The sequence below is a fragment of the Equus asinus genome, chromosome 1 (genome assembly GCF_041296235.1).
Source record: "Equus asinus isolate D_3611 breed Donkey chromosome 1, EquAss-T2T_v2, whole genome shotgun sequence".
Taxonomy (NCBI): domain Eukaryota; kingdom Metazoa; phylum Chordata; class Mammalia; order Perissodactyla; family Equidae; genus Equus; species Equus asinus.
In genome coordinates, this window is record NC_091790.1 from 183,373,873 (window position 1) to 183,401,757 (window position 27,885).

The window sequence follows — 27,885 nt, forward strand, 5'->3', positions numbered from 1 at the left end:
GCGGGGGGGGCGCGGCCCGGGGGCTTCTTAAACCCCCCGCCCCGGCCCGGCCCGCACTTCCCCAGCACCGCTCCGCCCCCGGAGGGAGAGAGAGCGCGCCGCCGAGGAGCCGAGGAGGCCCGCCGAGACCCGCCAGCCCCGGCGCGAGAGAAGTTGAGAGAAGCGCAGCGCAGAGTTGCGAGCCCCGCCGTCGCGCCCCGACAGCGCCCCAAGAGCGCCCAGCCCAGCCAAGCCAGCCCGCGCCCCAGCCCCAGCATGATGAACAACAGCGGCTACTCGGAGCCCGCGGGCCTCGGCCTGGGCGACGAGGCGGACGACATGCCGTCCACGGAGAAGGACCTGGCGGAGGACGCGCCGTGGAAGAAGATCCAGCAGAACACGTTCACGCGCTGGTGCAACGAGCACCTCAAGTGCGTGGGCAAGCGCCTGACCGACCTGCAGCGAGACCTCAGCGACGGGCTGCGCCTCATCGCGCTGCTCGAGGTGCTCAGCCAGAAGCGCATGTACCGCAAGTTCCACCCGCGCCCCAACTTCCGCCAGATGAAGCTGGAGAACGTGTCCGTGGCCCTCGAGTTCCTCGAGCGCGAGCACATCAAGCTTGTGTCCATCGGTCAGTGCGGGCGGGGAGGGCGAGAGTGCCCCGGGGCTGGGCTGGCCCGTGGGGCAGGGGACACAGGTGCTCGATGGGCGCGGGGAGCTGAGAGAGGGCAGAGCGCGGCCCCGGCGCAGGGAGAGGACCCTGGCCCGGCTCTCCCGCCCTCCGACGCAGGCCACGCGGGGGCTGCCTTCACACCCCGCTCAGGAGAGCCGGCATCCCGGAGGGGGCCGGGGGACCAGACCTTACTGTTCTTGAGCCCTCCAGCTTCAGCCTCCCCCTACCCACTCCCACCAAGCCGCCTCTACTCATTGTCCGCTTTGCTGCCATCGGGCAACCCAGCCCATGCTTGAGAGGACAGGGTCAGTGCCCATTGGTGATTGCTGGGGGCATCTCCCCCCAAGACAAAGCAAATGGCTTCCCAGCCTCCCAGCACCTCCACAGGGGAGGAGCGTGCTGAAGGCAGGTCCCAACCACGGCCTGATCCAAGGGCTCTGAGTAGAGGGAGAGTTGGTGGCGGGGCAGGCATGTGCTCAGCAGCTGGGTTCAGGCCCGGGGGCCGGGGCAGGCAGCGCCCGGCCTCAGAAACCTAAAAAGGCACTGAGCGAGCGCAGGGAGCCTTAACCCCTGCCTGTCCTCCTCCCGCTTCAGCCTGCCCGGGAGGGGGCTCCCGCTCGTCGGCGCCTGGCCCCAACCCACCCCCTAAGCCGGGATTGGCTGCAGCTAACGGTCCGGGCTGAGGGAAGGGAGGGGAAGCCTGTAGAAGGGAGGAAGTCATTGAGTGTAACCAGATTTGGAAGGTGTGTCAGTGTTGGGTGGGGGTGGGGAGGTACTCTAGGCTAGAGAGCCGAGGAGCAGAGGGTGGGCTCCCAGTGGCGAGAGGCTGCCCCTCTCCTCACTGCCCTGCAGTCGTCTCTGCAGGCTGGGGGCTTGGGGAAGACCCCCTACCCCTCTGCTGAGCTCCTAAGAGTCCTGCTGTGATTTACCAGAGAGGCCTTTGGGGGGGTGCACCCTAGGGCCACAGGAGGGGAGTTTCACATGGGGTCAGGTGCCTCCCCCACTAGGCTGCCCCAGAAACTTCTCCAGATAATTGAATGTCTGTCCACCCCCACTCTCCCCCAGGGCATCGCTAGGCCTCCTGAATTAGCAGCTGAGGTCAGTCCAGGGCCCTTTGCCCTGTCCAGTCCCCTCTCTAGGCCTTACCTCCTCCTGCTCCAATACTGCCCCCCCCCACCCCACCCTCTCTGGCCTGGAAATAGCCCTGCCTCCGTGACACAGCAGATGTCTCTGAGCTTTCCAGAAGGACAAGCCTGAGGACAGGGGATGGGGGAGGGGGCCCTGGTATGTGTAGTGGGGCAGAGGGCTCTGAGTGGGAGTGTGTGTGTGTGTGTGTGTGTGTGTGTGTGTGTGTGTGGAGGGGGGGTCAGACACAGTCAGCCCTGGGCCTGTCATCCCCCTGCACGCTGGGATTTGACAGACAGGACTGACTGTCCCAGGTGTGGTCTCCAAGGGGAGAGCCAGGGCCTCACCAAGACTTTATAGGAAACTACTCAGCCTTCCCCTCCCCTCCCGGCTGTGGGGGCACTCAGCCCCTCTCCAGGCCTCATCCTTCCTGCACGCACCTCTCCCCTCCCCCATGGCGGTGCCTGGCTCCAGCCCCTTGGCTCAACTGTGGAGGGGCCGGCTCAGAGTAGCGGGGGAAGAAGCAAAAGCTGGTTTAGGGGCGGGAGGGAAGCTCCTCGGTTCCCGCTGAGAGGAAGGGGAGCCATTCCCCATTTGGGCCAAGTGGCTCACTCGCGCTGATGAGATAAGCTGTCAGCAATTCAGCTGCAGGGCTGAGGCTGAGGCTGGAGGGGAGGGGGCACAGGCGGCAGGGGCTGCCTGACCCTGACAACATGTAAAGGGGTTCCTCGCCAGAAGCAGCATCCTGCTTCCTCTAGTTCCCTCTGTCCCACTTGAGGTGGGAAGGGGCTGCTTAGGGGGCCTCCTCTGGGTATTGTCTCTGGACTGAAACTGAGCATCTGGGCACTTGGGAGGGGGGTCGGAAAGACTCCCCACTTCCATATCTAGGAGTAGAGTAGAAGCTGAGAAGTCCACCTGAAGGAGAGGGTACTCAGCCTGGGCTGAGGAGCTGCGTGCCCTTCTTACCCCTCTACCCCTGTCCCGGCCCCTACCACCCCCTCAGCCCCTCGGAACAAAGAGGCTTGTGAGGCAGCTCTGTCCCGCAGCTGTTCCCCAGTTGCTATTCCTTCTCCTTGAGCCAGCAGCCGAGGGAGGGGCTGGAGGGGGCAGCAGCTGTCCCGGCACCTCCCTCTCTTGGCCCTCTCTCCTCCCCCTCCACTTGAGGCCTGGGGTGGCCTCAGAGACTGGCTGTCGGCTCCTCCCACTCCTTTGGGGGTATCCCTAGGCAGACAGAGAAGTGGTGGCTCATGGGGTGTGAGAAAGGAAGCTGGGCTTGAGCTGACCTCCCCTCCTCTACCTACCCTCTGAGGCGGGTAAGGGAGAGGAAGGTCATTGCTACCAGAGTGGGACTCTGGGCCCGCCCCTCTCCTGCCCCTGGCTGCACCAGACCACTTGCTGTCTGGCCCAGGGCCAGTTGCCGGGGAGAGACCTCTCTCTGCAGCAAATATGAATGACCCCCCACCAGCCCTCCCACCTCCACCCTAGCAGCCTCAAGGCCTCCCGCCCAGGGATCTGGCTCCAGTTTTCAAGAAGCACTTCTGAGTGTGTGAGCACCAGCTTTGGAGGCTGTCAGGGTCGTGAGAGGCTGTGGGGCACCGGGTGTCAAGACTGTGTGAAAGTGTTGTGGCCCTGTGTGTTTGAGAGAGAAAGCACTGCACCGGGAGGCTGGGAGTGAGTGTGTCATGGAATCTGAAAGCTGCCAAACCATTGTGCTGCAGTGGAGCCAGGGGGAGAGGAGGAGGGCTGGGGAGCTGCTGGGGAAGGAAGGATGAATCAGTGAAAGTGGGTGGGGGGAGCCAAGGGGACCAGAGCCCACGGCCAGAAGGACAGAAAGACTGAGATTTGCCCTCCTGGGGGCAGGTGGGGGTGGATGGGGGATTCTAGGGTTCCCCAACCCTCGGTCTCCTAATGCAGCCCATCCCCCAAGATCTAGAGGGGGCAGGAAAAGATGTGTAAGGCGGCCCCTCCAGCCCCACCCTTTCCCATCTCTCTGGCAACATCAGTAAACAAGGCCGAGTCTTCCGTCCCCTCCCAGCCTCCTGAAAGCAGTGCTCCAGGAAGCTGATGGATTTAAGGCCTGCTTGTCCATTACAAATAAGCTGGTTTCCAAAGATCTATACTCTAGGCCACCCCCGGCTCCTGGATATTTCTTTCTGGCTGTTAAAGGGGAACTAGGCCCCCTAAATCTTAGGGAACTCGTTCTGGTCCATCGTATTCCTCAGAGGAGGGAATGGGCAGAGCCTCACCTCCTGAGACTTGAGTCCACGTGGGTGACATTTCTCCTGGCTCTTGTGAAATCCTGCTGGCCCCCAGCATTTGAAAACATGATTTTCAAGCCTTAACGGAGCATGCACCGTACCCCCATCCTCCTCCCAGAACTTTGTTCCAAAAGCCTTTTATGGCGTCCCGAGAAGAATTTGGCTGGAACCAGGTTGGTCCTACTCCTCTCCGACTTCAGTTTTTAAAATATTCATTCATTCCACCAGTATTTATTGAGACCCTACTAAGTTCTAGGCTCTGAGTCTAGAGAGAGAAAATCCAGTGTCTAGAGTGAAAGAAGCCAGACCAGAAAAGAGTGCATACTGTATGATTCTATTTATGTAAAAGTCTAGAAAACGCAAACTCATCTATGGTGACCAAGCGTAGATCAGTTGTTGCCTGGGAAGGGGGGACAAGCAGAAGTGGAGGAGGGATCACCAAGGGGTACACGCAAGAAGACTTAGGGGACGGATAGATAGGTTTATTATCTTGACTTGTGGCGATGGCTTTATGGGTATTTGCATATGGTCCACGCCTATCCAGTTGTACTCTGTAATACGCGCAGTTCGTGGTATGTCAAGCATACCTCAAAAAAACTGCTGAAAAATGAAACAAAACAGTGTCTCCCCCCAAGAGGCTTCCAATCCTAGATAATTGCATGGATGCCTATAGCCCAATAGGAGGGATAGGAAGCCCCCTTGAGTGTTGTGACAGAGGTGCAAGTACCCGCTACAGGAGCACAATGGGAAGCAGCCTCACTCCAGGGTTCATAAAAGAGGTGGCCTCTGGGCTGGGCCTTGCAGGAGGGAGAGAATTTGGGAGGAAGAGAAGCAGGTGGGTTCCAGAGGTAGGAGGCCTGACCCCAGCTCTCTAGCAGCTGCCTCAGGAACTGGGGAGGGGAGGGAGGGGGCTGTGGGGGCAGAGGGGTCTGGGCAGCAGAGCGTGGGGTCCCCCTGAGCCCAGTTTGTTCCCTCTGCTCTGCAGACAGCAAGGCCATCGTGGATGGGAACCTGAAGCTGATCCTTGGGCTGATCTGGACGTTGATCCTGCACTACTCCATCTCCATGCCCATGTGGGAAGATGAGGATGATGAAGATGCCCGCAAACAGACGCCCAAGCAGCGTCTGCTCGGCTGGATCCAGAACAAGGTGCCCCAGCTGCCCATCACTAACTTCAACCGCGACTGGCAGGATGGCAAAGCTCTGGGTGCCCTGGTGGACAACTGTGCCCCTGGTGAGTGGGCTAGCAGGCCTGCCATGGAGCCCTTGGCCTGGAAAGGAGAGCTGGGATGAGCTGGTGGTACTGAGGCCTGTGGTTATCAGAATGCATATCTTAGGGCTAGGGGATGAGGACCACCTGTGGGGCTTGCCCCCTGCTCCAGCTGAGAATCACTGCTGGAGTCAGACCCTTCCTGTTGGGTATGCCAGATCCTGCAGTGGCGAGAAAAGGTTTAGAACCCCTTGTTTTACAAACAAAGACACTGAGATCCAGAGAGGGCCAGGGACTTGTCCAAGACCACACAGCTTACCTGGCAGAACTGAACCAGAGCCCAGGGCCTCGAATCCCTGCTCCATGAATTTCCTGTTTTGTCACATGGGTACCACTTCTGCTCAGCCAAGAGGAAGGAGATGCGGTGGGACTGGTAGCAAGAAGGCGAGGAGTTAGACCCTGAGAAGGCTCTTCTTTGCGAGACGCTGGGACAGCTTTGAGAAGGGGCTGAGGCCCAGGATGATGTGGCCTGAGGCTGGTGTGGCACTGCCCAGTGGCAGATGACCCAGTCCTGCCCTCTCTCAACATAGGTCCTGGCCTGGTCAGTGGGGCAGCTCAGGGCCCTAAGGAGACTGAGGCTTCGCAGGCTGGAGCCCGACCCTGTGACCCTCACCTCCTGAGAAGATAGGTCTTCCCCGCAGGGTGGGTCAGCTCTGCCTCTGGGGAGTCACGGCCCCTTGGGAGAGTCCTCCCTCAGCCCAGGGTCAGCTGGAGAGCAGGGGGTGGGAGGCGGGGGCGCTGCTGCCTGAGAAGCATTCCCGGCTGCTGAGCCATTGCCCGTAGCTGATGCGGCTGCCAGCAGTGAGCTCAGCTGTTCCGGCCAGTCATGGATTCCAGCCTTTGAGCCGGCCCCCTCCCCGCTATGGAGCATCGCCCCCTCCTCCAGCTCTGGCCTGGACCAAGCACCCCCTCACCCCTGCACCCCTCCACAGGAGTGATCTGGGGCTGCCTCAGCATTACCTCTGTTAGGAGGGCTGGGTTCTGGGTGCCACAGAGGGGAGCCCATCCTCTCCTAACAGGCTCTTCGATCCTTAGTTTCCCCAAGTGGGCAGTTAGGAAGGAGAGGGGGTCATGCCCTCAGGTGGATGTGGGAAGGGCTTAGAGATCTAGGACTTGAGGGCAGCTCTGAGGAGACCTCGGGGATGGGTCTGAGGCGTATGTGGCAGGGACTCTCACCTCCTCTCCTGCCCTCGAGGCAGCTGGAATGAGGCAGGAGGGGTCTGGGGGTGTCCTCACAGGGGTCTGGTGTCCAGGGTCTGTGCTGGGGCCTGGGCAGGCAGGAGGCTGGCTGGCAGGGCTGGTGCCAGGCTGCGTCAGCCAGGGCAGAAAGGCCTCATTGTTGGTGCTACGCAGGGCTGCCGTGCCTCTAAAGAGTGATGGGCATCCCAGCTGATGGGCCATAATATCAGGGGTCAGCAGGAACCTGGCTGGTTAGGGGCCTAGAGCTGCGTGGGAGGGGGTGTGACTCCACAGCCTGTGAGGGTGTTGGATGACAAATGCTCTGCATTCTGGCTGACTGCTTTCCTCTGATCATCGTCTCCCTCCACCGTCTCTCCAGGCCTCTGCCCTGACTGGGAGGCCTGGGATCCCAACCAGCCTGTGGAGAACGCCCGGGAGGCCATGCAGCAGGCGGACGACTGGCTCGGGGTGCCCCAGGTACCCTTGCTCTGGGGCAAATGGGTGCCCCAAGTGGGTGCTTGGGGTGGGTGGACAGTATAGGGGCTGGAGGGCCAAGGGTGGGGGTTGGGTCTATCAGGAACCTGGTCAGGATGTGAATGAGAACCAGAGTTGCCAGTTAAGGAGGGCACCTTGTAACTCTGTTCCTCCCTGTGGCAGGTGATTGCGCCCGAGGAGATTGTGGACCCCAATGTAGATGAGCATTCTGTCATGACCTACCTGTCCCAGTTCCCCAAGGCCAAGCTCAAACCTGGTGCCCCTGTTCGCTCCAAGCAGCTGAACCCCAAGAAGGCCATTGCCTATGGGCCTGGTATGTGTTGAGCCCCTGTCAGCCCTCCCCAGGCAGCTGGGCACATGCTGGGATAGATCTCCCTAAGTAATGTGGCTCTGCCTTCTGCCCCTCAGGCATTGAGCCCCAGGGCAACACCGTGCTGCAGCCTGCCCACTTCACCGTGCAGACGGTGGATGCTGGTGTGGGCGAGGTGCTGGTCTACATTGAGGATCCTGAGGGCCACACCGAGGAGGTATGGAGAGGCTGCTGGGGATAAGAGGGATTAGTGTGGGTTTGGAACCAGAGACCACAGGCCAACAAGAGGAATGGCCTGGAGATGGCTGCCAGAGCCACCTGCTATGCTAGAGACTGGGGGAGGCTTCACCACGGGGGCCGCCAGGCACTGTGGGGTCAAGAGTGGCTACAGCCACTGTGACTTCCAATCTTTTCCCTTCCCAATAGGCCAAGGTGGTTCCCAACAATGACAAGGACCGCACCTATGCTGTCTCCTACGTGCCTAAGGTTGCTGGGTTGCACAAGGTATCTGCCTACAGGTCCGCCCCTGGGCTACCCATTCCATTCACATCCTTGGCTCTGGCTGTGTGGACCCCTCTCTCAGCTGGCACTCTGCCCCGCCCCGGGGCACTAGCCACCCACCTCTCACCCTCCTTGGCTGTGCTCTGCCCCTTCACTCCCTCTCAGAATTGCTCTCCCCTAGAAGCTAACCTTTGACCCCTGACCCCCAGGTGACTGTGCTCTTTGCTGGCCAGAACATCGAACGCAGCCCCTTTGAGGTGAATGTGGGCATGGCCCTGGGGGATGCCAACAAGGTGTCAGCCCGTGGCCCTGGCCTGGAGCCTGTGGGCAATGTGGCCAACAAACCTACCTACTTTGACATCTACACTGCAGGTAAGGATGGGGCCCAGGGGGCTGTCAGGCAGGCAGCCCCTGACTGTGCATGGGCAGTGTGGATGGGAGACTCGGGCAGAGGTCCCAGCCAGAGGGTGGGTGGTCTCAGGGTGAGGGAGCCCCAAGCAGCTGTGTGTGTCCAGAGCAGGGGCTGATGTCCTTTGTCTGTGGTAGGGGCCGGCACTGGTGATGTTGCCGTGGTGATCGTGGACCCGCAGGGCTGGCGGGACACAGTGGAGGTGGCCCTGGAGGACAAGGGCGACAGCACGTTCCGCTGCACATACAGGCCTGTGATGGAGGGACCCCATACAGTGCATGTGGCCTTCGCTGGTGCCCCCATCACCCGCAGTCCTTTCCCCGTCCATGTGGCAGAAGGTAAAGGATCTTCACCCATCCTCACAATCACCCTCGCCGAGGCCAGGACGCAGAGAGAATTGTCACCAATTCCGGGTTTGAGGATTTATGGGAAACAAAGCACTAAATTCAGGGGCGGATGGGGAGCCAGCTGAAGGTTTAAAACAGGCAGAAGGAACAGCTAGAGGGTGGGGCTCTGGAGAGATGTCCTGGTCGTCTCTCCTCCCCCTACCCCCTGAGAAGGGTCAGGAGACCACAGTGAAGGATACTAGACAGGTGCCACCTTGGAAGGGTTGAGGGGGAAGCAACAGGGCCACACGGGTCGGGGTGTATATGGTGAGCACTCATATGCCAGACCCTCAGGTGGTGACTCCCCCGACTTGGTTCTCTCCCTGCCACTCAGAGCCCTTGCCGCCGCTCGCCCCTTCCGTGCCCATCGTCCACCAGGCCAAGAGAGTGGTGCCACGTTAGTACTCTCCAGCGAAGGCGGGGCCAGGCATGGCCATAGCTGACTGGCCTCACCTGTGCTGTGTGGCATGGCCCAGGTGGCGTGGAATCGTTCCCCCTTCCGTGGCATTCTGTGACAGGCCCCAGGTTCCACGCCATTGTCTGTGTTCATTGCAGATCTAGTTTCTTTGCCACTTGCCTGATGATTTATGTGATGAGGTCTAGGTTCCGTGCCATTGCCTGTGTCCCGTGGTGGGCCTGGATTACGTGTCATCGCCTGTTTTGTGGCACTCCATGGGTTCCATGCCATTTTATGTGTTCCGTGGCAGGCTGAGATCACTGTTCTTTGGCCTGCGTTCAGTAGCGAGGTCTGGGTTCATTGCCACTGGCGGTGTTCTGTGGCGGTGTTCTGTGGTGGTGTTCTGTGGCGGTGTTCTGTGGCAGGTGTTCTGTGGCAGGCTGATTTCCATGCATTGCCTGTGATCTGTGGCAGGCTTCATGTTATATGGACTATCTCTGGTTCCATGGCGTTGCTGAGTGTTTTGTGGCATGACTTACTTCCTAAAACTGCTATGGGGGCTCTGAGAAGACTCAAATGGCTCTAGGTGGATGGCCTTGGGGTGGGTGAAGGGGCTTTCCCTCTCTTCACTCCACTCTCTGCCCAGGCTCTGCCATGCCTTTGTCCCAAGCAAGAGTGACTCTGAGAAGCCCAGCAGGAAAGGTTTCTTGTGACCAGCCTGATTGAGGGGGGCTGTGGCCAGCTCCCTGCCCAGCATGGCTCCCAGCAGCCCTAGTTTTGTTGGGGACACCAAGGAGCACATGGGAGGGTTGCATGAGACTGTGGCCTGTGCCTGTGAGGGGGTCAGGAAGACTGTGCATAGTGAAGTGGTGAGGGGCTGAGGCTCTGTCCAGGGCTGCTCAGTACCCCCAACCTCCCCTCTCCTCTTCCCCCCAGCCTGTAACCCCAATGCCTGCCGCGCCTCTGGGCGGGGCCTGCAGCCCAAGGGTGTGCGGGTGAAAGAGGTGGCTGACTTCAAGGTGTTCACCAAGGGCGCTGGCAGCGGAGAGCTCAAGGTCACAGTCAAGGGGCCAAGTGAGTGCCAGGGCCCAGGGCCAGTGGTGGGGATCAGGGAGCAGGGAGGGAATTTGGCCGGTGGTTCTGACTCCCTCAGGGCAGTGACACCTAGCACCACTCCCTGCTGGGGAGACTCCAAAGAGACACTGACCAGAAGTCCCCTGGGACCTCAGGCACATTATCTCTTCTCTGCCTCAGTTTCCCAGTCTGTAAGCTGGGAATGACCCTCTCTGCCCTACATGCTATACTGGGCTGCTATGCACAGGGATGATGTGTGGTCCCTGCCCACCAGCAGCACTGCCCTCAGGCTAGGCCTGGATCCCAAGGGTTCCCTGAGGGGGTTGAGGAGCTGGGACTTGCAGACCTTTGATCCCCCCACTTCCCACATCTCTTCAGAGGGCACAGAGGAGCTGGTGAAGGTGCGAGAGGCTGGGGACGGTGTGTTCGAGTGTGAGTACTACCCTGTGGTGCCTGGGAAGTATGTGGTGACCATCACGTGGGGCGGCTATGCCATCCCCCGCAGGTAAGCATCACGCTCCCCGCATGCCTTCCTGTCTGGGCCCTCACAGGGTGGGAGGTGGGAGAGGGGCTACCTGGGACTCTGAGGGAAGAGAGGAGGGGTCCCTCTGGCAGGGGCACACCAACAGTACTGACATCAGCTCCCTCTTTGCCCAGTCCCTTTGAGGTACAGGTGAGCCCAGAGGCAGGAGCGCAGAAGGTACGGGCCTGGGGGCCTGGTTTGGAAACTGGCCAGGTGGGCAAGTCAGCTGACTTTGTGGTGGAGGCCATTGGCACGGAGGTGGGGACACTGGGTAAGTGGCCGGGTGGCAGCAGGTGGGAATGCTGGGGAGTGGTGTGATGGAGGGACACTGGGGAGTGACTAGGGGACAAGAGGCAGGAATGCTAGGGAGTGTCCAGATGAGACAGGGAGATGGCACATGGGGACACCTGGGGTGGGGTGTTGTGGGAGTGATGGGGGACCTATCTGAATGTCCAGGCTGCCTCTTGTGCCCTCTCACCCTCCCCACCTTGCACCTAGGCTTCTCCATTGAGGGGCCTTCACAGGCCAAGATCGAGTGTGATGACAAGGGGGATGGCTCCTGCGATGTACGGTACTGGCCCACTGAGCCCGGGGAGTACGCCGTGCATGTCATCTGCGACGATGAGGACATCCGAGACTCGCCCTTCATTGCCCACATCCAGCCAGCCCCACCTGACTGCTTCCCGGACAAGGTGTGGTCCCGGCTCCTGCACACCATCCGGGATGGGGTGAGCAGCGCCTCCTCCAGTCCCCAACCCAGCCCTCCTCTCTTGCTCCTGCACAGGTGAAGGCCTTTGGGCCTGGCCTGGAGCCCACTGGCTGCATCGTGGACAAGCCTGCGGAGTTCACCATTGATGCCTCTGCAGCTGGCAAGGGAGACCTGAAGCTCTATGCCCAGGTGGGGCATTGCCTAATCCCACTGCCCCTCACTGCCCTAGGCAGGGACCCTGAGAGGGTGGGGGTAGATTAGAAGAGGGGCCTCTGGGCATCATAAAACTGATTCTTGTGGGTCCATAAGAACTATGGAAAACTTGAAATTTTGTTTTCTTACTGATAATAATCTTAAAAACATATTTTACCAAAAACGTATTTTTATACTAATAATTTGTAGTTAAAAGATGGTTTGATTGAATAAGACATTGGATTCCCAGGTCAGTTTCTCAGACTGGCGTCCCTTGATCCCTAGAGGTTAATGAACATATTCTTGGGTCCAAAAGTATCTAATTCTTTAAAAGCTTCATCATTCAATTTGAGGAAGATTGATTTAGCCCAGCCTCTCCCCTGCCAACATATTTCAGAGACCTAGGCTGGGAGACCAGGCCATGCAGACGGCCTAGAGCCCTGTCTCCTGGCTCCCAGGGTGCGCCCTGGCCACCAGAGCACAGAGCACTAGGCTGTGTGGCCTGAGGTCTATGGCGGTTGGGGCGCTGGGTGTCGGCGGTGGGTAGGGAGGACAGCCCCAGGCCAGCAGAGGGCGTTGGTGCTCTGAGAAGGCCAGAGTGCTCTAAGTACCTTGCTCGGATGATGCCCACAGGACGCCGACGGCTGCCCTATCGACATCAACGTCTTCACCACTGGCAACGGCATCTTCCGCTGCTCCTACGTGCCCACCAAGCCCATTAAACACACCATCATCATCTCTTGGGGAGGTGTCAACGTGCCCAAGAGCCCCTTCCGGGTGCGTCCTCTGAACCCTGCCTGGTGCCCACTGCCCAGGGGTCCCAGAGGGAGGGTGATGCCCTATGCAGGAGATGTCGGCTGTCCCTGGGCCCTGGTCACTGCTCCCCACCTCAAGGCCCCCACGAAGGAGCTAAGATTGATTCCATTAAGGCTGGGGCACCTAGTGCTGGGGAAGAGGATGGGCTTTGAGGGAGGGGCACCATGCTGAGCATTGACCCCTTCCCGCAGGTAAACGTGGGAGAGGGCAGTCACCCTGAGAAAGTGAAGGTGTACGGCCCTGGCGTGGAGAAGACAGGCCTCAAGGCTAACGAGCCCACCTATTTCACCGTGGACTGCAGCGAGGCGGGGCAAGGTGCACCAGCCAGGCGGGGGAGTAGGAGCCGGGGCCTGGGGCGGGGTCTGGGTGGGTAGGGCTGTACTCCTGGCAGAGCTGTTTCCTGGCAGAGCTCTAGTGGGACTGCTCAGGTGGGGCAGGTTGTTGAGCCCCCATCTCATGGCCTCCTGTCTGCCTACCCTCAGGCGATGTGAGCATTGGCATCAAGTGCGCCCCCGGCGTGGTAGGCCCCGCAGAGGCTGACATTGACTTTGACATCATCAAGAATGACAATGACACCTTCACAGTCAAGTACACACCCCCAGGGGCCGGCCGCTACACCATCATGGTGCTGTTTGCCAACCAGGTACCCTGCCCTCAGCTTTTGATACTCACTAGCGGCCTACACCTCCCAGTTCTAAACCAGCAGCTTGAGATGCTATCATCTGGGGACAATTCCACAACCATTGACTGAGCACATTCCTGTGTGTGGGGAGCATGCCTCAGAAGAAAAAAAAGGGGCTCTTTCAGAGACTGCCCTTGTCCACCATGACAAAGCCTTTTCTCCATGCAGGAGATCCCTGCCAGCCCCTTCCACATCAAGGTGGACCCATCCCATGATGCCAGCAAGGTCAAGGCTGAGGGCCCTGGGCTGAACCGCACAGGTAGGTGTCTGGGCAGAGGCTGGGCTGGGCTGGGGTTTGTGCTAGGTGGCTGCCAGGCCCTCACCACTGTCTCCGGGTGGGCTCCCCAGGTGTAGAAGTTGGGAAGCCCACTCACTTCACGGTGCTGACCAAGGGAGCTGGCAAGGCTAAGCTGGACGTGCACTTTGCCGGGGCCGGCAAGGGTGAGGCTGTGCGGGACTTTGAGATCATCGACAACCACGACTACTCCTATACCGTCAAGTACACGGCCGTCCAGCAGGTGGGCCCTGCCCCCTCCCATGCCCCTGCCTGTCCTGGCTGATGGGGGTCCTGGGTCTCCTTCTTCACATAGGGCCAGTTCTGGATCTTGGCCCCTTTCCTGCCTCCCATCCTCTCTGGCTGTGGATCTCTGAGCCTAGGTCCACACTGACCAAGGGCATGTTGCCAGGCTGTCTAAGCAACCTAGTTCTGACCTCCTGTTGAATCCATTAGGGCAACATGGCAGTGACAGTGACCTATGGTGGGGACCCCGTCCCCAAGAGTCCCTTTGTGGTGAATGTGGCACCTCCGCTGGACCTCAGCAAAGTCAAAGTTCAAGGCCTCAACAGTAGTAAGTGGGGCAAGAGCTGCCCTTGGAGTGAGGGGTGTTGGAGGAGGGGGTGGGCTGAAGCCTCTGCTCACGGTGTCCCTTGCCTCCTATGCAGAGGTGGCTGTGGGACAAGAACAGGCATTCTCTGTGAACACACGAGGGGCTGGTGGTCAGGGCCAGCTGGATGTGCGGATGACCTCACCCTCCCGACGACCGATCCCCTGCAAGCTGGAGCCTGGGGGCGGAGCTGAAGCCCAGGCTGTGCGCTACATGCCTCCTGAGGAGGGTCCCTACAAGGTGGACATTACCTACGACGGCCACCCGGTACCTGGCAGCCCCTTCACTGTGGAGGGTGTCCTGCCCCCCGACCCCTCCAAGGTGAGGAGATAGAGGCTGATGGGAGCTGGGAGTTAGGGGCTTGTAGGGAAGATGGATGAGTCACAGGGGCAGAGGTCAGAGGGCCTTATGTCCTGGAGTGGGCACAGCCAAGGACCCAGGGCCAGGGCGATCCCCCACCCCAGGACCTCCTTTTGAGACAGCTTAGTTAGTAAGAACCTGGCCTTGGATCAGACCTGGGCTTGAATCCCAAGTCTACTAACTGGGACAAATTATTTAATCTCTCTGCTTCCGTTTCTGCACCTGGAATTGTTATAGGGTCTCAGTCTGTAGTAGCTGCTACAGTTGAAGATGCCTGGCTGGGTGGGGGGCCATGAAGGCCAAGCACGGGTGAGGCCAAGTGTAGGGAACTCACATACCTGCTCTTCCCTCTAGGTTTGTGCTTATGGCCCTGGTCTCAAGGGCGGGCTGGTAGGCAGCCCAGCGCCGTTCTCCATCGACACCAAGGGGGCTGGCACCGGTGGCCTGGGGCTGACTGTGGAGGGCCCCTGTGAGGCCAAGATCGAGTGCCAGGACAATGGTGATGGCTCATGTGCGGTCAGCTACCTGCCCACGGAGCCGGGCGAGTACACCATCAACATCCTGTTCGCCGAAGCCCACATCCCTGGCTCACCCTTCAAGGCTACCATCCGGCCCGTGTTCGACCCGAGCAAGGTGCGGGCCAGTGGGCCAGGCCTGGAGCGTGGCAAGGCTGGTGAGGCAGCCACCTTCACTGTGGACTGCTCGGAGGCGGGCGAGGCTGAGCTGACCATTGAGATCCTGTCGGACGCTGGCGTCAAGGCCGAGGTGCTGATCCACAACAATGCTGACGGCACCTACCACATCACCTACAGCCCCGCCTTCCCCGGCACCTACACTATTACCATCAAGTACGGTGGGCACCCCGTACCCAAATTCCCCACCCGCGTCCATGTGCAGCCCGCTATCGACACCAGTGGAGTCAAGGTCTCAGGGCCTGGTGTGGAGCCGCACGGTGAGTGAGAGAGGAGCCAGGAGCCTGTCACGGAGCCAGGGGAGGCAGCAGAAGGGACGGAAGCAAGCCTGAGTGCTTAGCAGAGCACCATAGTCTGAAGGGAGGACTTGGGGACAGCCCTGGCGTCCTTAGGGCTCAGACACCCCAGAGAAGCAGCCAAGGGTGCAGGCGGGGCGTGGAGCTTTGTCTCTGCTCTTGTGACACAGTTGCATCTGCCCATGGACATGTTTCTGGGGAGATTCTTAACTTTCATTAGCTTAGGGGGTCCCTGATCTGAGAAAGCTAAGAACCCTGCTCTAGGCAGTTCAGAGGGAAAGCTTTGGGGTAGGGGGTGACGAGAGCCAGGAGACAGCTCAGCTCCATTCAGTAAATGAGAGTGGATCACCTGCTGGGGGCCAGACCCTGGGTTAGGCATGAGGGTGGGCGAGGGACGTAAGACCCAGACTCACCCATGAGCGGCCCTCAGCCTGGTGGGGCAACTAACGTGAACAGAATGTCGCCATATGGTGAAGCGAGCAAAGGCAGGGGCTGTGGGAGACAGGGCCTGGTGCTCACAGGGGTGCAGAGGGTGGCCTGGCTCACGCTAGGAAGCAGTCAGTGGAAAGGAAGAACAGCCTTGGAGTCGGGGAGACGAAAAGAGGGGTGAGCAACTGTGTGAAGGTTGATCCCAGCCCATGCTGAGCTCTCTTCTCCTGGGACCCAGGTGTCCTGCGTGAGGTGACCACTGAGTTCACTGTGGATGCAAGATCCCTAACAGCCACAGGTGGGAACCATGTGACGGCTCGTGTGCTCAACCCCTCGGGTGCTAAGACGGACACCTACGTGACGGACAACGGGGATGGCACCTACCGAGTGCAATACACAGCCTATGAAGAGGGTGAGGGGCCAGCTGGGCGGGGATGGGGGATCTGATCACAGCATTCTCAGGGCAGGAGGGTGCTGGGGCCACGCACACCCTGACTTTCTGTGTGGCCGGCTTCCAGGCGTACATTTGGTGGAGGTGCTGTATGATGACGTAGCTGTGCCCAAGAGTCCCTTCCGAGTGGGTGTGACCGAGGGCTGTGACCCCACGCGTGTTCGGGCCTATGGACCAGGCCTGGAGGGTGGCTTGGTCAACAAGGCCAACCGCTTCACTGTGGAGACCAGGTATCCTCGCACTTTCCTAACTTTGACCCTGACACTGTGGCCACCCCAATCCCAGCCACTTGCTCTCCCCCTTTGTCCTTCTGTGTGTGCCTCATCCCCACCCCATCACCTCTCAAAGGTGACCCAGGAACAAACCTACCCTAGTGTCTCAGATCAGCCCCTGTGGCTCATCCCTCCTCAGCCAGACCCTCATTGGCCTGCCCTCCTTCCCCTCAGCCCCGTTCAGCTGTTCCTCCATCCCCACTCACTGGTCCTAGTGGAGCTGATGGGTGTCGTCTTGCAGGGGAGCAGGCACTGGGGGCCTAGGCCTAGCCATCGAGGGCCCCTCGGAAGCCAAGATGTCCTGCAAAGACAACAAGGATGGCAGCTGCACCGTAGAGTACATCCCCTTCACCCCTGGAGACTATGACGTCAATATCACCTTTGGGGGTCGGCCCATCCCAGGTGTGCAGAGAGGGTGTGTGGGGGGCTCAGGGAGGGCAGCAGGATGCTCGCTCAGTGAGAGGGAAACTACAAGGAAGTGGGATATGGAAATTCATTCCTAGAACTGGATGGGTGCAAGTCCAGCCAGCGGGGGACGCATAGGAGACACGTGTGGGTTCCGAGGCTGTGGCCAAGAGGCAGGGCAGTGGGTGCTCCGGTTCATTCCCAGAGGCCCAATGCTGGCCTCCTGGTCCTTTGCCTGGAGTGCCAGACTTCATGGGTTCGGTCACTCAGACACAGTCCAGGCCGCTCTCCCTGGCTCAGCGAGGACAGCCTCGTGCTTGCTCTCTCCGTCTACAAAGCAAAGAACTCCCCTGCTCTCCTGCTGGGCCAAGCTGCTGGGCAGGTCACAGCTTCAGTTATTGCGTAACTTGGGCCTGCTGAAATTGGATATTTTTCCCCCCCTTAACTTTCCTAATTTCATACTGTCAAAAATGCATTCTTTTGAAAATATCCCATTTTTAACATTTTCTTAACTTAGGAAGGCCTTATTCCAGGCCTGTGGCTCAAATGAGATTTGCCCAGCCTCAGCCTACAGCCAAGTTTATTTATCCTTGTTTATGTTTTGTTAGCAAGTTCCTAAACATTTGCACATGTTGGTCTGGCCTCCCTGGGGCATTCCAAAGTGGGGAAGGCCTATTCTTCCTGGTTCCTCAGTGTCAGAGAGATCCTCTCAGGCAGGTGGGTAGGGGCTGATGTCCTTCTCCTTACAGGGAGCCCGTTCCGGGTGCCAGTGAAGGATGTGGTGGACCCCGGGAAAGTGAAATGCTCAGGACCAGGGCTGGGGGCCGGTGTCAGGGCCCGGGTACCCCAGACCTTCACGGTGGACTGCAGCCAGGCTGGCCGGGCCCCCCTGCAGGTGGCCGTGCTGGGCCCCACAGGTATGGGATATCTGGGGCAGGGTGGAGGGAGGCGGGACAGGGTGCCAGGAGGCTCTGCTGACCCTGCTCCCCTTCCCCAGGTGTGGCTGAGCCTGTGGAGATACGTGACAATGGAGATGGCACCCATGCTGTCCACTACACCCCGGCCACTGATGGGCCATACACGGTAGCCGTCAAGTATGCCGACCAGGAAGTGCCACGCAGGTGAGGCCCAGGTTTGGGCTCCCATGCTGTGCTGAGCTCTAGGGCACTCCTGCCCTGCTCATGTCTACAGGGAGGATTCCAGGGCCCAAATGAGATCGTTCCCCCACTCCGACCCCCTGGCCAACTGTCTATCCCTTCTGCCCCTAAAGCCCCTTCAAGATCAAGGTGCTTCCAGCCCATGATGCCAGCAAGGTGCGGGCCAGTGGCCCTGGCCTCAACGCCGCTGGCATCCCTGCCAGTCTGCCTGTGGAGTTCACCATCGATGCCCGGGATGCTGGTGAGGGCTTGCTCACCGTCCAGATCCTGGTGAGTCCATGTGCAGCCCACCTCCCACATCAGGCTCCGCCCACAGGCGGGGCTTGACCTCTGCTTCTCCCCCAGGACCCCGAGGGTAAGCCCAAGAAGGCCAATATCCGAGACAATGGGGATGGCACATACACCGTGTCCTACTTACCAGACATGAGTGGCCGGTATACCATCACCATCAAGTACGGCGGTGACGAGATCCCTTACTCACCCTTCCGCATCCATGCCCTGCCCACTGGGGACGCCAGCAAGTGCCTCGTCACAGGTGGGCTCCCACCCCGCTTCCTCTGCCCCTGCTCACCATCCAGCAGCCCTCACAGCTCTTCCAGGTCCCTGGCCCAGTCCCCAGGGGACTGTTGGTCAGAAAGCCCTCCCCTCCCACCTCCCCTGCCCCCATCCCCACTCCTGAGCGCTGCATGGCCTCACACTCTTCTCTATTTCCAGTGTCCATTGGAGGCCATGGCCTGGGTGAGTGCCCTTTCTCTTCTTGCTGTGGGCTGAGATGGTGGGGGCAGCTGGGAATGGAGGGAAGCTGGGCACAGCCCCCACGGACCCCTGACCAGGCTCTTCCGTGTGGCAGGTGCCTGCCTAGGCCCCCGCATCCAGATCGGGGAGGAGACGGTGATCACAGTGGACGCCAAGGCAGCAGGCAAGGGGAAGGTAACATGCACGGTGTCCACGCCGGATGGGGCAGAGCTCGACGTGGACGTGGTTGAGAACCATGACGGTACCTTTGACATCTACTACACAGCGCCCGAGCCGGGCAAGTACGTCATCACCATCCGCTTTGGAGGCGAGCACATCCCCAACAGTCCCTTCCATGTGCTGGTAAGTTCCACGCTGCAGCCAGGCTAGAGGGTGGCTGGGGAGGTGGGCCCAGGCCCTCCTAGGGGCAGCAAAGAATCCTAGGACCTGTCCCCACATCTGGTGAATTCTGGGCCAACTGCTTGAGTCAAGCCCTTGCTTTCCGCACAGCCTCCCAGCCTGGGAGGTGAGCACAGCCCTCCTCTAGGCCCTCTGGCAGTTGGTCAGTTCTCTGGAGGAACTTGCCATGTTCCTCCCTGGCCCTTGGGCCCACTGTCCCCACACATCTCCCCAGTTGGCCCTGCAGGACGATGAAGCCCTCCAGAGGGTAAAGCACCCAAGATATCCGTCCTGCCCTGTGGGTAGCCCAGGGTTGGGGGTCCCTGGGTCATTCTCTGAGTCAGCTCCCTGTCACTCAAGCTGGTGTGTACTGGCCTGCCACATCCTGTGCTCTCCCATGCCTTGCCTCCCAGGCGTGTGACCCCATGCCCCACGTGGAGGAGCCCTCTGAAGTATTGCAGCTGCACCGGCCCAGCGCCTACCCCACACACTGGGTACTGCTGCCACCCACCTGGGCGAGACCTCGTCCTGCTCCTCCTCTTCCTTCATTTCTTCCCCTAGCCCTCAGCAGCTAAGGCTGGGGCATGGTTTCGGGGCCATCTTGTGGAGGAGGTGGGGGACGGCTGGGCAGATGGATCCTGAGCTGGCACAGCACCTCTTTTCTTGCAGCTGACACGCCTGTCTTGCCCTCTGATTTCACCATTAACCACCTTGTTCTTTTCTCACTTTCTCTGACTTCAGTCATGGCTCAGGCCAAGCTCCTCAGGCCTTCCTCAGCCAATGACTATTCCCTCTCACCTGTCACAGGCCACAGAGGAGCCAGTGGTGCCTGTGGAGCCAATGGAGTCTATGTTGAGGCCCTTCAACCTGGTCATCCCCTTCACCGTGCAGAAAGGGGAGCTCACAGGTACTGCCCTGGGGCCCTGAGGCATGAGGGCTCAGAGGGAGGACACCTTCTTCAAGGCCCAGCCCCTTGTCTTAGAGATGAAAACTGGGGCCCAGAGAGGGGAAACGAGCTACCCAAGGTCACACAGCAAGTTGGGCAGAGCTGGAACTCAGATTAAAGCCTTCTGTCTCCCAGTTCAGGGTTCTTTTCACTGCTCCAGGTGCCTAACCTCTGGGGTGGAAACAGAACCACACAGACTGGGAGCCTGGGGCAGCAGGTGGGTTGAAGTAGGAGAAACCAGAGTCCCCCACATAACTGTGTCTGCTTGGCAGGGGAGGTACGGATGCCCTCCGGGAAAACTGCCCGGCCCAATATCACCGACAACAAGGATGGCACCATCACAGTGAGGTACGCGCCCACTGAGAAAGGCCTGCACCAGATGGGGATCAAGTATGATGGCAACCACATCCCTGGTGAGTCGGGTCTGGCTGGGCTGGGCTGGGCTGGGCTGGGCTGAGCTGAGCTGAGCTGAGCTGAGTGGAGCCCACAGCAACTTCATTCTTGCCTTCCTTCTTTCAACAAACATTTATTGAGTGCCTGCTATGTGCAGACATCATGTGAGGCACTAGGGAGGCTGATAGACTTCCATTATGCAGACCCCTATGGCAGAGATGTAAGGCTCAGCAGGGAGGCTGCTGGAAGGTGCTGGGGGCCAAGTTGGGCTCAGGCAGCCCCAGTCCTCACTCCTGACCCAGCCCCCTTTCTCTGTCCACCCCGCAGGGAGTCCCCTGCAGTTCTACGTGGATGCCATCAACAGCCGCCATGTCAGTGCCTACGGGCCAGGCCTGAGCCATGGCATGGTCAACAAGCCGGCCACCTTCACCATTGTCACCAAGGATGCTGGGGAAGGTGAGAGAGCTGTAGGCAGGGCGCTGGGGTAGGGGCCAGCCAGGGGCAAGAGTGAGGGCAGGACCTCTGATCTCAGCCCCATCTCCACCTACAGGGGGGCTGTCACTGGCCGTGGAGGGCCCGTCCAAAGCAGAGATCACCTGCAAGGACAACAAGGATGGCACCTGCACGGTGTCCTACCTACCCACAGCGCCTGGAGACTACAGCATCATTGTGCGCTTTGATGACAAGCACATCCCGGGGAGCCCCTTCACAGCCAAGATCACAGGTGGGTGGATGTGTGGGCACATACAGCCTATGACACACTCCCCCAGCACACGACAGATGTATAAGCCCAGCATGTTCAAGTCACCCTGGAGCATTAGGGTAGGGGCCCTTCAAGATGGAAGGGACCATTTTTGGATAAAGATTGAGAACACTCTATCTCTCTAGCAGGTGAGACACAGCCAGCCACCCCCCATGCTTTGAAACACATCATCTCATTTGTCTTCGAAGTAATGCCTGCAAAGTTAGGGTATTGATTATCCCTTTTGATAGCTGAGGAAACCAGTAGGCCCAGGGAGGTAAGCAACTTGATCAGAGCCATACAGCCAGTAAGGGGTCTCTGTTGTCTGGTCCAATCTACTGTTTTGTTTCCAAGAAACTATGTGACTCAGGATTAAAAAACACAAATTAGGCATTTAACCCATTCAGGACTGAGGCATCCACAGGGCAGTTGGGGTGCTGGGCCTCTCCATAATCCTTGGCAGCTAACATGTGAATGAAGACTGTGCTCTCCCAGGCCTTGGGCCTCTCTGCCTGTGAGTGGTCCCCAGTCTGTTGAGTCCAGCAGGGTCTGCCAGGAGGTTTCCTGAGCCCCAGGAGGGTAGGGCCACCCTGGAGTCACAACTGCCCGGCACCCCATCTCCCCCACCAGGCGATGACTCGATGAGGACGTCACAGCTAAACGTGGGCACCTCCACGGATGTGTCACTGAAGATCACCGAGAGTGACCTGAGCCTGCTGACCGCCAGCATCCGTGCCCCCTCGGGCAACGAGGAGCCCTGCCTGCTGAAGCGCCTGCCCAACCGGCACATTGGTAAGTGTGGGGCCTCTGGAGGCCTGAGAGGAGCCCAAGGGATGCTCTGCCAGGCCCAGGGCTCTATGACTGATCCGCTCTCCTCCACAGGCATCTCCTTCACCCCCAAGGAAGTTGGGGAGCATGTGGTGAGCGTGCGCAAGAGTGGGAAGCACGTCACCAATAGCCCCTTCAAGATCCTGGTGGGGCCTTCTGAGATCGGGGACGCTAGCAAGGTGCGGGTCTGGGGCAAGGGCCTGTCCGAGGGACAAACCTTCCAGGTGGCGGAGTTCATCGTGGACACTCGTAATGCAGGTGCTTCTTGCCCCAGAGACCCCTCATTTCCGCTAATGCCTCCAGTGAGGACTTGTCCTTTCCTGCCCAGCAACCCCTTGGCCAAACCCTCTGCCCTGAACGTCCCGGCCCAGTTTCTGTTGGGATTCACATTCTGGGGGCCATGTAGGGGAAAGTGAATGTCCTCGTGTCAGTTCTCTCACTTTCAAGAGAAAGCTCAGCTGTCCTGAGTTTCTGCCTCTCCCTGGCTCACTGGAACCCAAGAGGCCTACCTTAGGGAATTTTCCAGATTACCTATTCCTGGCCCTCTGGGCCAGTGCCTTGCTCACACCCTCTCCTCCTGCTGATCTATCTTTCGTTAGTGGTTACTATACACCTTGGGTGCCCATTCCGAACAGAGCCGCAGTTTGGGGAGGGGAGAGCAGAGTTGCAGTGGGTGGCAGGGACTGAGGGAAATGTGTCCCTTGTTTCCTGCCAGGTTATGGGGGCCTGGGGCTGAGTATTGAAGGCCCTAGCAAGGTGGACATCAACTGTGAGGACATGGAGGATGGCACATGCAAAGTCACCTACTGCCCCACTGAACCCGGCACCTACATCATCAACATCAAGTTTGCTGACAAGCATGTGCCAGGTAAGGCTCTGGGCTGTGGCTGGGCAGGGAGAGGTCTGGAGGCTGGAGGCGGGCGGTGTGAGATGACTGACTGGCCCTTTCTCCCCTACAGGAAGCCCCTTCACTGTGAAGGTTACTGGCGAGGGCCGCATGAAGGAAAGCATCACCCGGCGCAGGCAGGCACCTTCCATCGCCACTATTGGCAGCACCTGTGACCTCAACCTCAAGATCCCAGGTGTGAGCCAGGAGGAGCCTGGGCAGGGCAGGGCAGGGCGTTGGGGAGGACCTGTGGAGAGCCTGCCCCGAGGGGTCTCTGTCCTGCTTGCTCATTTTTCACCTCCCTCCTCTCCCTGGCTCCCTGTGTCCCACAGGGAACTGGTTCCAGATGGTGTCTGCCCAGGAGCGCCTGACACGCACCTTCACGCGCAGCAGCCACACGTACACCCGCACAGAGCGCACGGAGATCAGCAAGACCCGGGGCGGAGAGACCAAGCGCGAGGTGCGGGTGGAGGAGTCCACCCAGGTTGGCGGAGACCCCTTCCCCGCCGTCTTCGGGGACTTCCTGGGCCGCGAACGCCTGGGCTCCTTTGGCAGCATCACTCGGCAGCAGGAGGGTGAGCAGGGCTGGGCTAGGACCAGGGACCTCACAGGGAGGCTGGGCTGGGGAGAGTGCTGTCAGCCAGCCAGGGCTGGTCTGAGTGGAAGAGGCAGTTTTACTGAGGAGGGAGGGAAGGTCCAGGGCCGGGAGCAGTCCCAGTGTCACCCTGACAGTCCCCACCCCCTGCAGGTGAGGCCAGCTCTCAAGACATGACCGCACAGGTGACCAGCCCATCGGGCAAGACAGAAGCCGCAGAGATCGTCGAGGGGGAGGACAGTGCATACAGCGTGCGCTTTGTGCCCCAGGAGATGGGGCCCCATACTGTCACTGTCAAGTACCGTGGCCAGCACGTGCCCGGCAGCCCCTTTCAGTTCACTGTGGGGCCACTGGGTGAAGGTGGTGCCCACAAGGTGCGGGCTGGAGGCACAGGGCTGGAGCGAGGTGTGGCTGGCGTGCCAGGTGAGGGGCAGGTAGTGAGGAGGGAGAGATGGGGGCAGGGCAGCTAGCAGGATGGGCAGTGGTCCTGAAGAGCCACCTCTGCCCCACTTCCCTGTGTCCAGCTGAGTTCAGCATCTGGACCCGAGAAGCAGGTGCCGGGGGCCTGTCGATTGCTGTGGAGGGTCCCAGCAAGGCAGAGATTGCATTTGAGGACCGCAAAGACGGCTCCTGTGGGGTCTCCTATGTTGTCCAGGAACCAGGTGAGTGTCCACAATAGGGATGAGGGCTGGGCCTGCCTGACCTTCCAGACTGGGTCTCTGCTCACCAACCAGGCAGGAGGTGGTTGGGGCTACAGAACTGACTCTTCACCCAGGCCTCTGCTCTTTCTCTGCCCCATCTTCCTCCACCCCACACCGCTGGGAATGCATGTCTGTCTCCAGAGCTGAGCCCTGACCCAAGGAGCCTGTCCTGGGATGAGGCTGGGGTAGGGGTGGTTCCCCCCTGCTGACCCTCATCCTGGGGCCTATGCTGACTGGCTTCCCCTCCCCAGGTGACTATGAGGTCTCCATCAAGTTCAATGATGAGCACATCCCAGACAGCCCCTTTGTGGTGCCTGTGGCCTCCCTCTCAGACGATGCTCGCCGCCTCACTGTCACCAGCCTCCAGGTGTGTGCCAGGGAGTGGGGCCCCTCTACCACTCTGAGACATGGGCAGGAGTCAATGATGGTAGGCCCATGTAGGGCTGAGCAGTGATCTTGGAAGGGCCAGTGAGATGTCCCCGCTCTCTCACTGCTGTATAGCAGGGGGCTCCATGTCCCCTTCTAGCTGCCCCTCAGAGCAGTCTTACCAGCCTCAGGAGTCCCTGTGCCTCTCTCCCCATCCCACCCTAGAACTGAGCTCAATGCCCCATCCCCAGGTTCATCTTCACCTCCCCCAGTGCCTCCCCATCGGCCCAACTCCTCCATGGAGCGACCCCAGGCCAGTCCAGGCCACGCTCCTCTTTCCTCCCCACAGCACCATCTTAGCACTGGCTTCTCTACCGTCAGGCTCGCTTTACAGTGTCTGGGTCTTACCTCCTCAGCCGGGAAAGGGCACATCATCTCTCAACCCCACTGTGCCCAGCACAGCCAGGTGGCCCCCCCTCCCAGCAGATGCATGCCGGGGCCATAACCCAGCCCCCGCCTCCCTCTGCAGCCTTATTGAGAGCATCCTAGAGCTGGGCTGGCGGCAGGAGCCACAGTGGGGGTGAGAGGTGGGAGCCTCTGGGCTGGGCATACAGTAAGAGCAGTGTCCAGTTGCAGAGGAGCGCGCCAGACCCTCCCAGGAGTCTGAGCACCCTCCATGGTCTGCGCAGGAGACGGGGCTCAAGGTGAACCAGCCAGCGTCCTTTGCGGTGCAGCTGAATGGTGCGCGGGGCGTGATCGATGCTAGGGTGCACACGCCCTCGGGTGCGGTAGAGGAGTGCTACGTCTCCGAGCTGGACAGTGGTGAGCTGGCCCTGCCCCTGCCCACCCCTGCCGTGCTTCTGGGAAGTGGAAGGGGGAAGACAAACTCACCCACCAACCCTCTGCCCCTCAGACAAGCACACCATCCGCTTCATCCCCCATGAGAATGGCGTCCACTCCATCGATGTCAAGTTCAACGGTGCCCACATCCCTGGCAGTCCCTTCAAGATCCGTGTTGGGGAGCAGAGCCAAGCTGGGGACCCAGGCTTGGTGTCAGCCTATGGTCCCGGGCTCGAGGGAGGCACTACAGGTGAGTGCTGGGGCTGGGGAGGGGTGAACAGTGGGTTGCTCAGCCTGCAGTCCTGTACTGCTCTGCCCAGAGGTAGGGGCGGTGCTCATGAGTCCTCACAGAGGCCTGCTCCGGGGAGCCTGGGGCCTGGCCCATCCCAGCTTTAGGCCCCAAGACCTTCCTTCCTACAGCCTTGCTACCTCTGGCCCCCAGGTGTATCATCAGAGTTCATTGTCAACACCCTGAACGCGGGCTCAGGGGCCTTGTCTGTCACCATCGATGGCCCCTCCAAGGTGCAGCTGGACTGTCGGGAATGTCCTGAGGGCCACGTGGTCACTTACACTCCCATGGCCCCTGGCAACTACCTCATCGCCATCAAGTATGGTGGCCCGCAGCACATCGTGGGCAGCCCCTTCAAGGCCAAAGTCACAGGTGAGTGCCCCAAGTGGGAGAAGGTCCCTCCAGTCCAGCCTGCAGCCCAGCCCATCCTGGATGGCTCCAGTGGCCATTCACATCCGGGTCACAGTCTGCCTCAAACATCATGGGCAAGTTATCAGGAATAAGGTGGGCCTGGCTTTACCTAACACACCGTTCTGTGGAGTTGAGGAGAATTATTTTTAAAAACCAAATCTTTCCTCTTTATTTTTGTCCATCAGTTGATTAATCTGTCCCCTGCGGTGGCTCCCCAAGCTTTAGCTTAGCTTTCTGCCCTCCAGCCTCCCAGAAGACAGAGCTCAGTAAATATTTAGCAAGCTGTCCTTTTGGAAGCCGCATGAAGGATTAGTTGGATGCATGTTCCTTTCTAAAGCAAGACTCTTATCCTGTGGCTTGAGTTCCCAGACAAAGCCTGTGGGGCGAGGGATGGAGCCATCAGAGGCCCCAGACCTCAGGATAAGCCTGCCCTGGAGCCCGGAGCCCAAGCCCGTTTGGAATAGGGTGCCTCTCCTAGGATGCCACAGCTGAGGAAGGGAACGTGGCCCGGGACCCTGAGTCCCACGGGAGTGTCAGTGCTGGCCAAGGGCCTGCTGCCTAGGGAAGGGCAGGCCTCTGACCCAGCTCATGGCCACTCCTCTCTGTCCCTCAGGTCCCCGGCTATCGGGAGGCCACAGCCTTCACGAAACATCCACGGTTCTGGTGGAGACTGTGACCAAGTCATCCTCAAGCCGGGGCTCCAGCTACAGCTCCATCCCCAAGTTCTCCTCGGATGCCAGCAAGGTGGTGACGCGGGGCCCCGGGCTGTCCCAGGCCTTTGTGGGCCAGAAGAACTCCTTCACCGTGGACTGCAGCAAAGCAGGCATGCTGAGGGGGAGAGGGGCAGCCTCCCAGGGTGGGCAAGTGTGCAAGAACATGGGGGTGGGGTAGGGACTGGCGGGGGCCCAGGGCCCCTGGTGTGAGCCTGTCTCTCACTGCCGCCCCCTTCAGGCACCAACATGATGATGGTGGGTGTGCACGGGCCCAAGACCCCCTGTGAGGAGGTGTATGTGAAGCACATGGGGAACCGGGTGTACAACGTCACCTACACCGTCAAGGAGAAAGGAGACTACATCCTCATCGTCAAGTGGGGCGACGAAAGTGTCCCCGGAAGCCCCTTCAAAGTCAATGTGCCCTGAATCCCAGAAGTGCCTCCCCCAGCCTTGATCCCCACCTCTGGCCAAACACACTCACACACACACACAAATGTGCCACACCCAGATGCACACTTGCAGAATCAGTTACCACAAACACCTGCCTTGGGGTGTGAAATGAAGGCACAGCCTCCCCACCCTGCTGTGCCCCCCGGGGTTGGAGGGCCTTGTCTGTCTCAGGGCAGTGTGCCTCCCCTCAAATGTGATGTGAGGGTGGCCGGGGGGTTAGGGGGGCCAGGGAAGCCCTGAGTTTTCTGATGGGCTGAGGCCAGTGGGGGAGCACATGTGTGGGGGCGTCTGTGTGTGTGAGAGAGGTTACCCTCAAACCGCACCGTCGGCCATACTCCTTGCCGCTGAGGACTGTGTCTGGCCCCTCTGTGGCCACAACCCCAGAGTGTTAAGGACTTGGAAAAGCAAGCACAATCAGAGAAGAAAACAGACCCAGAACCAGTGGCAGCATCGGCACGTGGCCCGGGGGGGGTGATTTATCCTCCACCCCAGCTAGGCTCCTGGGGGACTGACTTCTCTTTTTTTATGGTTGCACAGCTCCGCCCCACTGGGGGCCTTTTTTACACACTGCGAGGCCCAGCTTTCTGGGGGGACTTTTGCACATGTCATGCGGCTCAGCTGGGAGCCACTTAGGTGGAAAACTCCAAATAAAGTGCGGCCTGTCGCA

At 59.8% G+C, this 27,885-nt stretch overlaps 1 protein-coding gene and 1 long non-coding RNA gene across 10 annotated transcripts in view; one reads left to right on the forward strand and one right to left on the reverse strand.

Annotated features, from left to right (window-relative positions):
* Window positions 1–6,618, reverse strand: part of LOC139045649 (uncharacterized) — a 39,354-nt gene extending 32,736 nt beyond the window's left edge. For 2 of the 3 annotated variants that reach the window (XR_011504434.1, XR_011504435.1), the window contains exons 1-2: window positions 6,482–6,618; window positions 5,565–5,675 (exon numbers count right to left, since the gene is read on the reverse strand). This is a non-coding gene — a long non-coding RNA (uncharacterized lncRNA). Of the gene's footprint in view, window positions 1–4,354; window positions 5,307–5,392; window positions 5,467–5,564; window positions 5,676–6,481 lie in introns of those variants that run through there. The other variant, XR_011504433.1, reaches the window with a different exon arrangement.
* Window positions 1–27,885, forward strand: FLNC (filamin C). Of its 7 annotated transcripts, XM_070512972.1 has the most exons (49): window positions 1–610; window positions 5,021–5,269; window positions 6,864–6,961; window positions 7,142–7,292; window positions 7,388–7,506; window positions 7,716–7,793; window positions 8,000–8,162; window positions 8,337–8,537; window positions 8,920–8,982; window positions 9,919–10,056; window positions 10,435–10,561; window positions 10,714–10,850; window positions 11,078–11,271; window positions 11,364–11,477; window positions 12,114–12,257; window positions 12,488–12,611; window positions 12,779–12,939; window positions 13,147–13,237; window positions 13,327–13,496; window positions 13,709–13,826; window positions 13,921–14,183; window positions 14,577–15,174; window positions 15,878–16,051; window positions 16,158–16,320; window positions 16,604–16,764; window positions 17,517–17,684; window positions 17,765–17,888; window positions 18,038–18,194; window positions 18,270–18,459; window positions 18,639–18,662; window positions 18,775–19,022; window positions 19,472–19,552; window positions 19,866–19,965; window positions 20,277–20,417; window positions 20,725–20,853; window positions 20,948–21,121; window positions 21,770–21,931; window positions 22,022–22,225; window positions 22,683–22,835; window positions 22,927–23,049; window positions 23,186–23,428; window positions 23,602–23,871; window positions 23,973–24,110; window positions 24,401–24,516; window positions 25,205–25,337; window positions 25,429–25,605; window positions 25,798–26,016; window positions 26,669–26,878; window positions 27,007–27,885. In XM_070512972.1, the coding sequence occupies exons 1-49, from the start codon at window positions 256–258 to the stop codon at window positions 27,192–27,194; spliced, it is 8,226 nt and encodes a 2,741-aa protein (XP_070369073.1). In that variant the 5' UTR covers window positions 1–255; the 3' UTR covers window positions 27,195–27,885. The 7 variants fall into 7 exon arrangements, with proteins under 7 accessions (XP_070369073.1, XP_070369053.1, XP_014709802.2 ...); XM_070512952.1 differs by lacking the exon at window positions 19,472–19,552 and having other exon boundaries at window positions 113–610; XM_014854316.3 differs by lacking the exon at window positions 8,920–8,982 and having other exon boundaries at window positions 113–610.

Coding starts and splice junctions, on each gene's coding strand:
- FLNC (XM_070512972.1), top strand. CDS start 256: ATGATGAACAACAGCGGCTACTCGGAGCCCGCGGGCCTCGGCCTGGGC. Junction 12,940..13,146: donor TGGTGCTGTTTGCCAACCAG/GTACCCTGCCCT, acceptor TTCTCCATGCAG/GAGATCCCTGCCAGCCCCTT. Junction 18,195..18,269: donor TGCTCACCGTCCAGATCCTG/GTGAGTCCATGT, acceptor CTTCTCCCCCAG/GACCCCGAGGGTAAGCCCAA.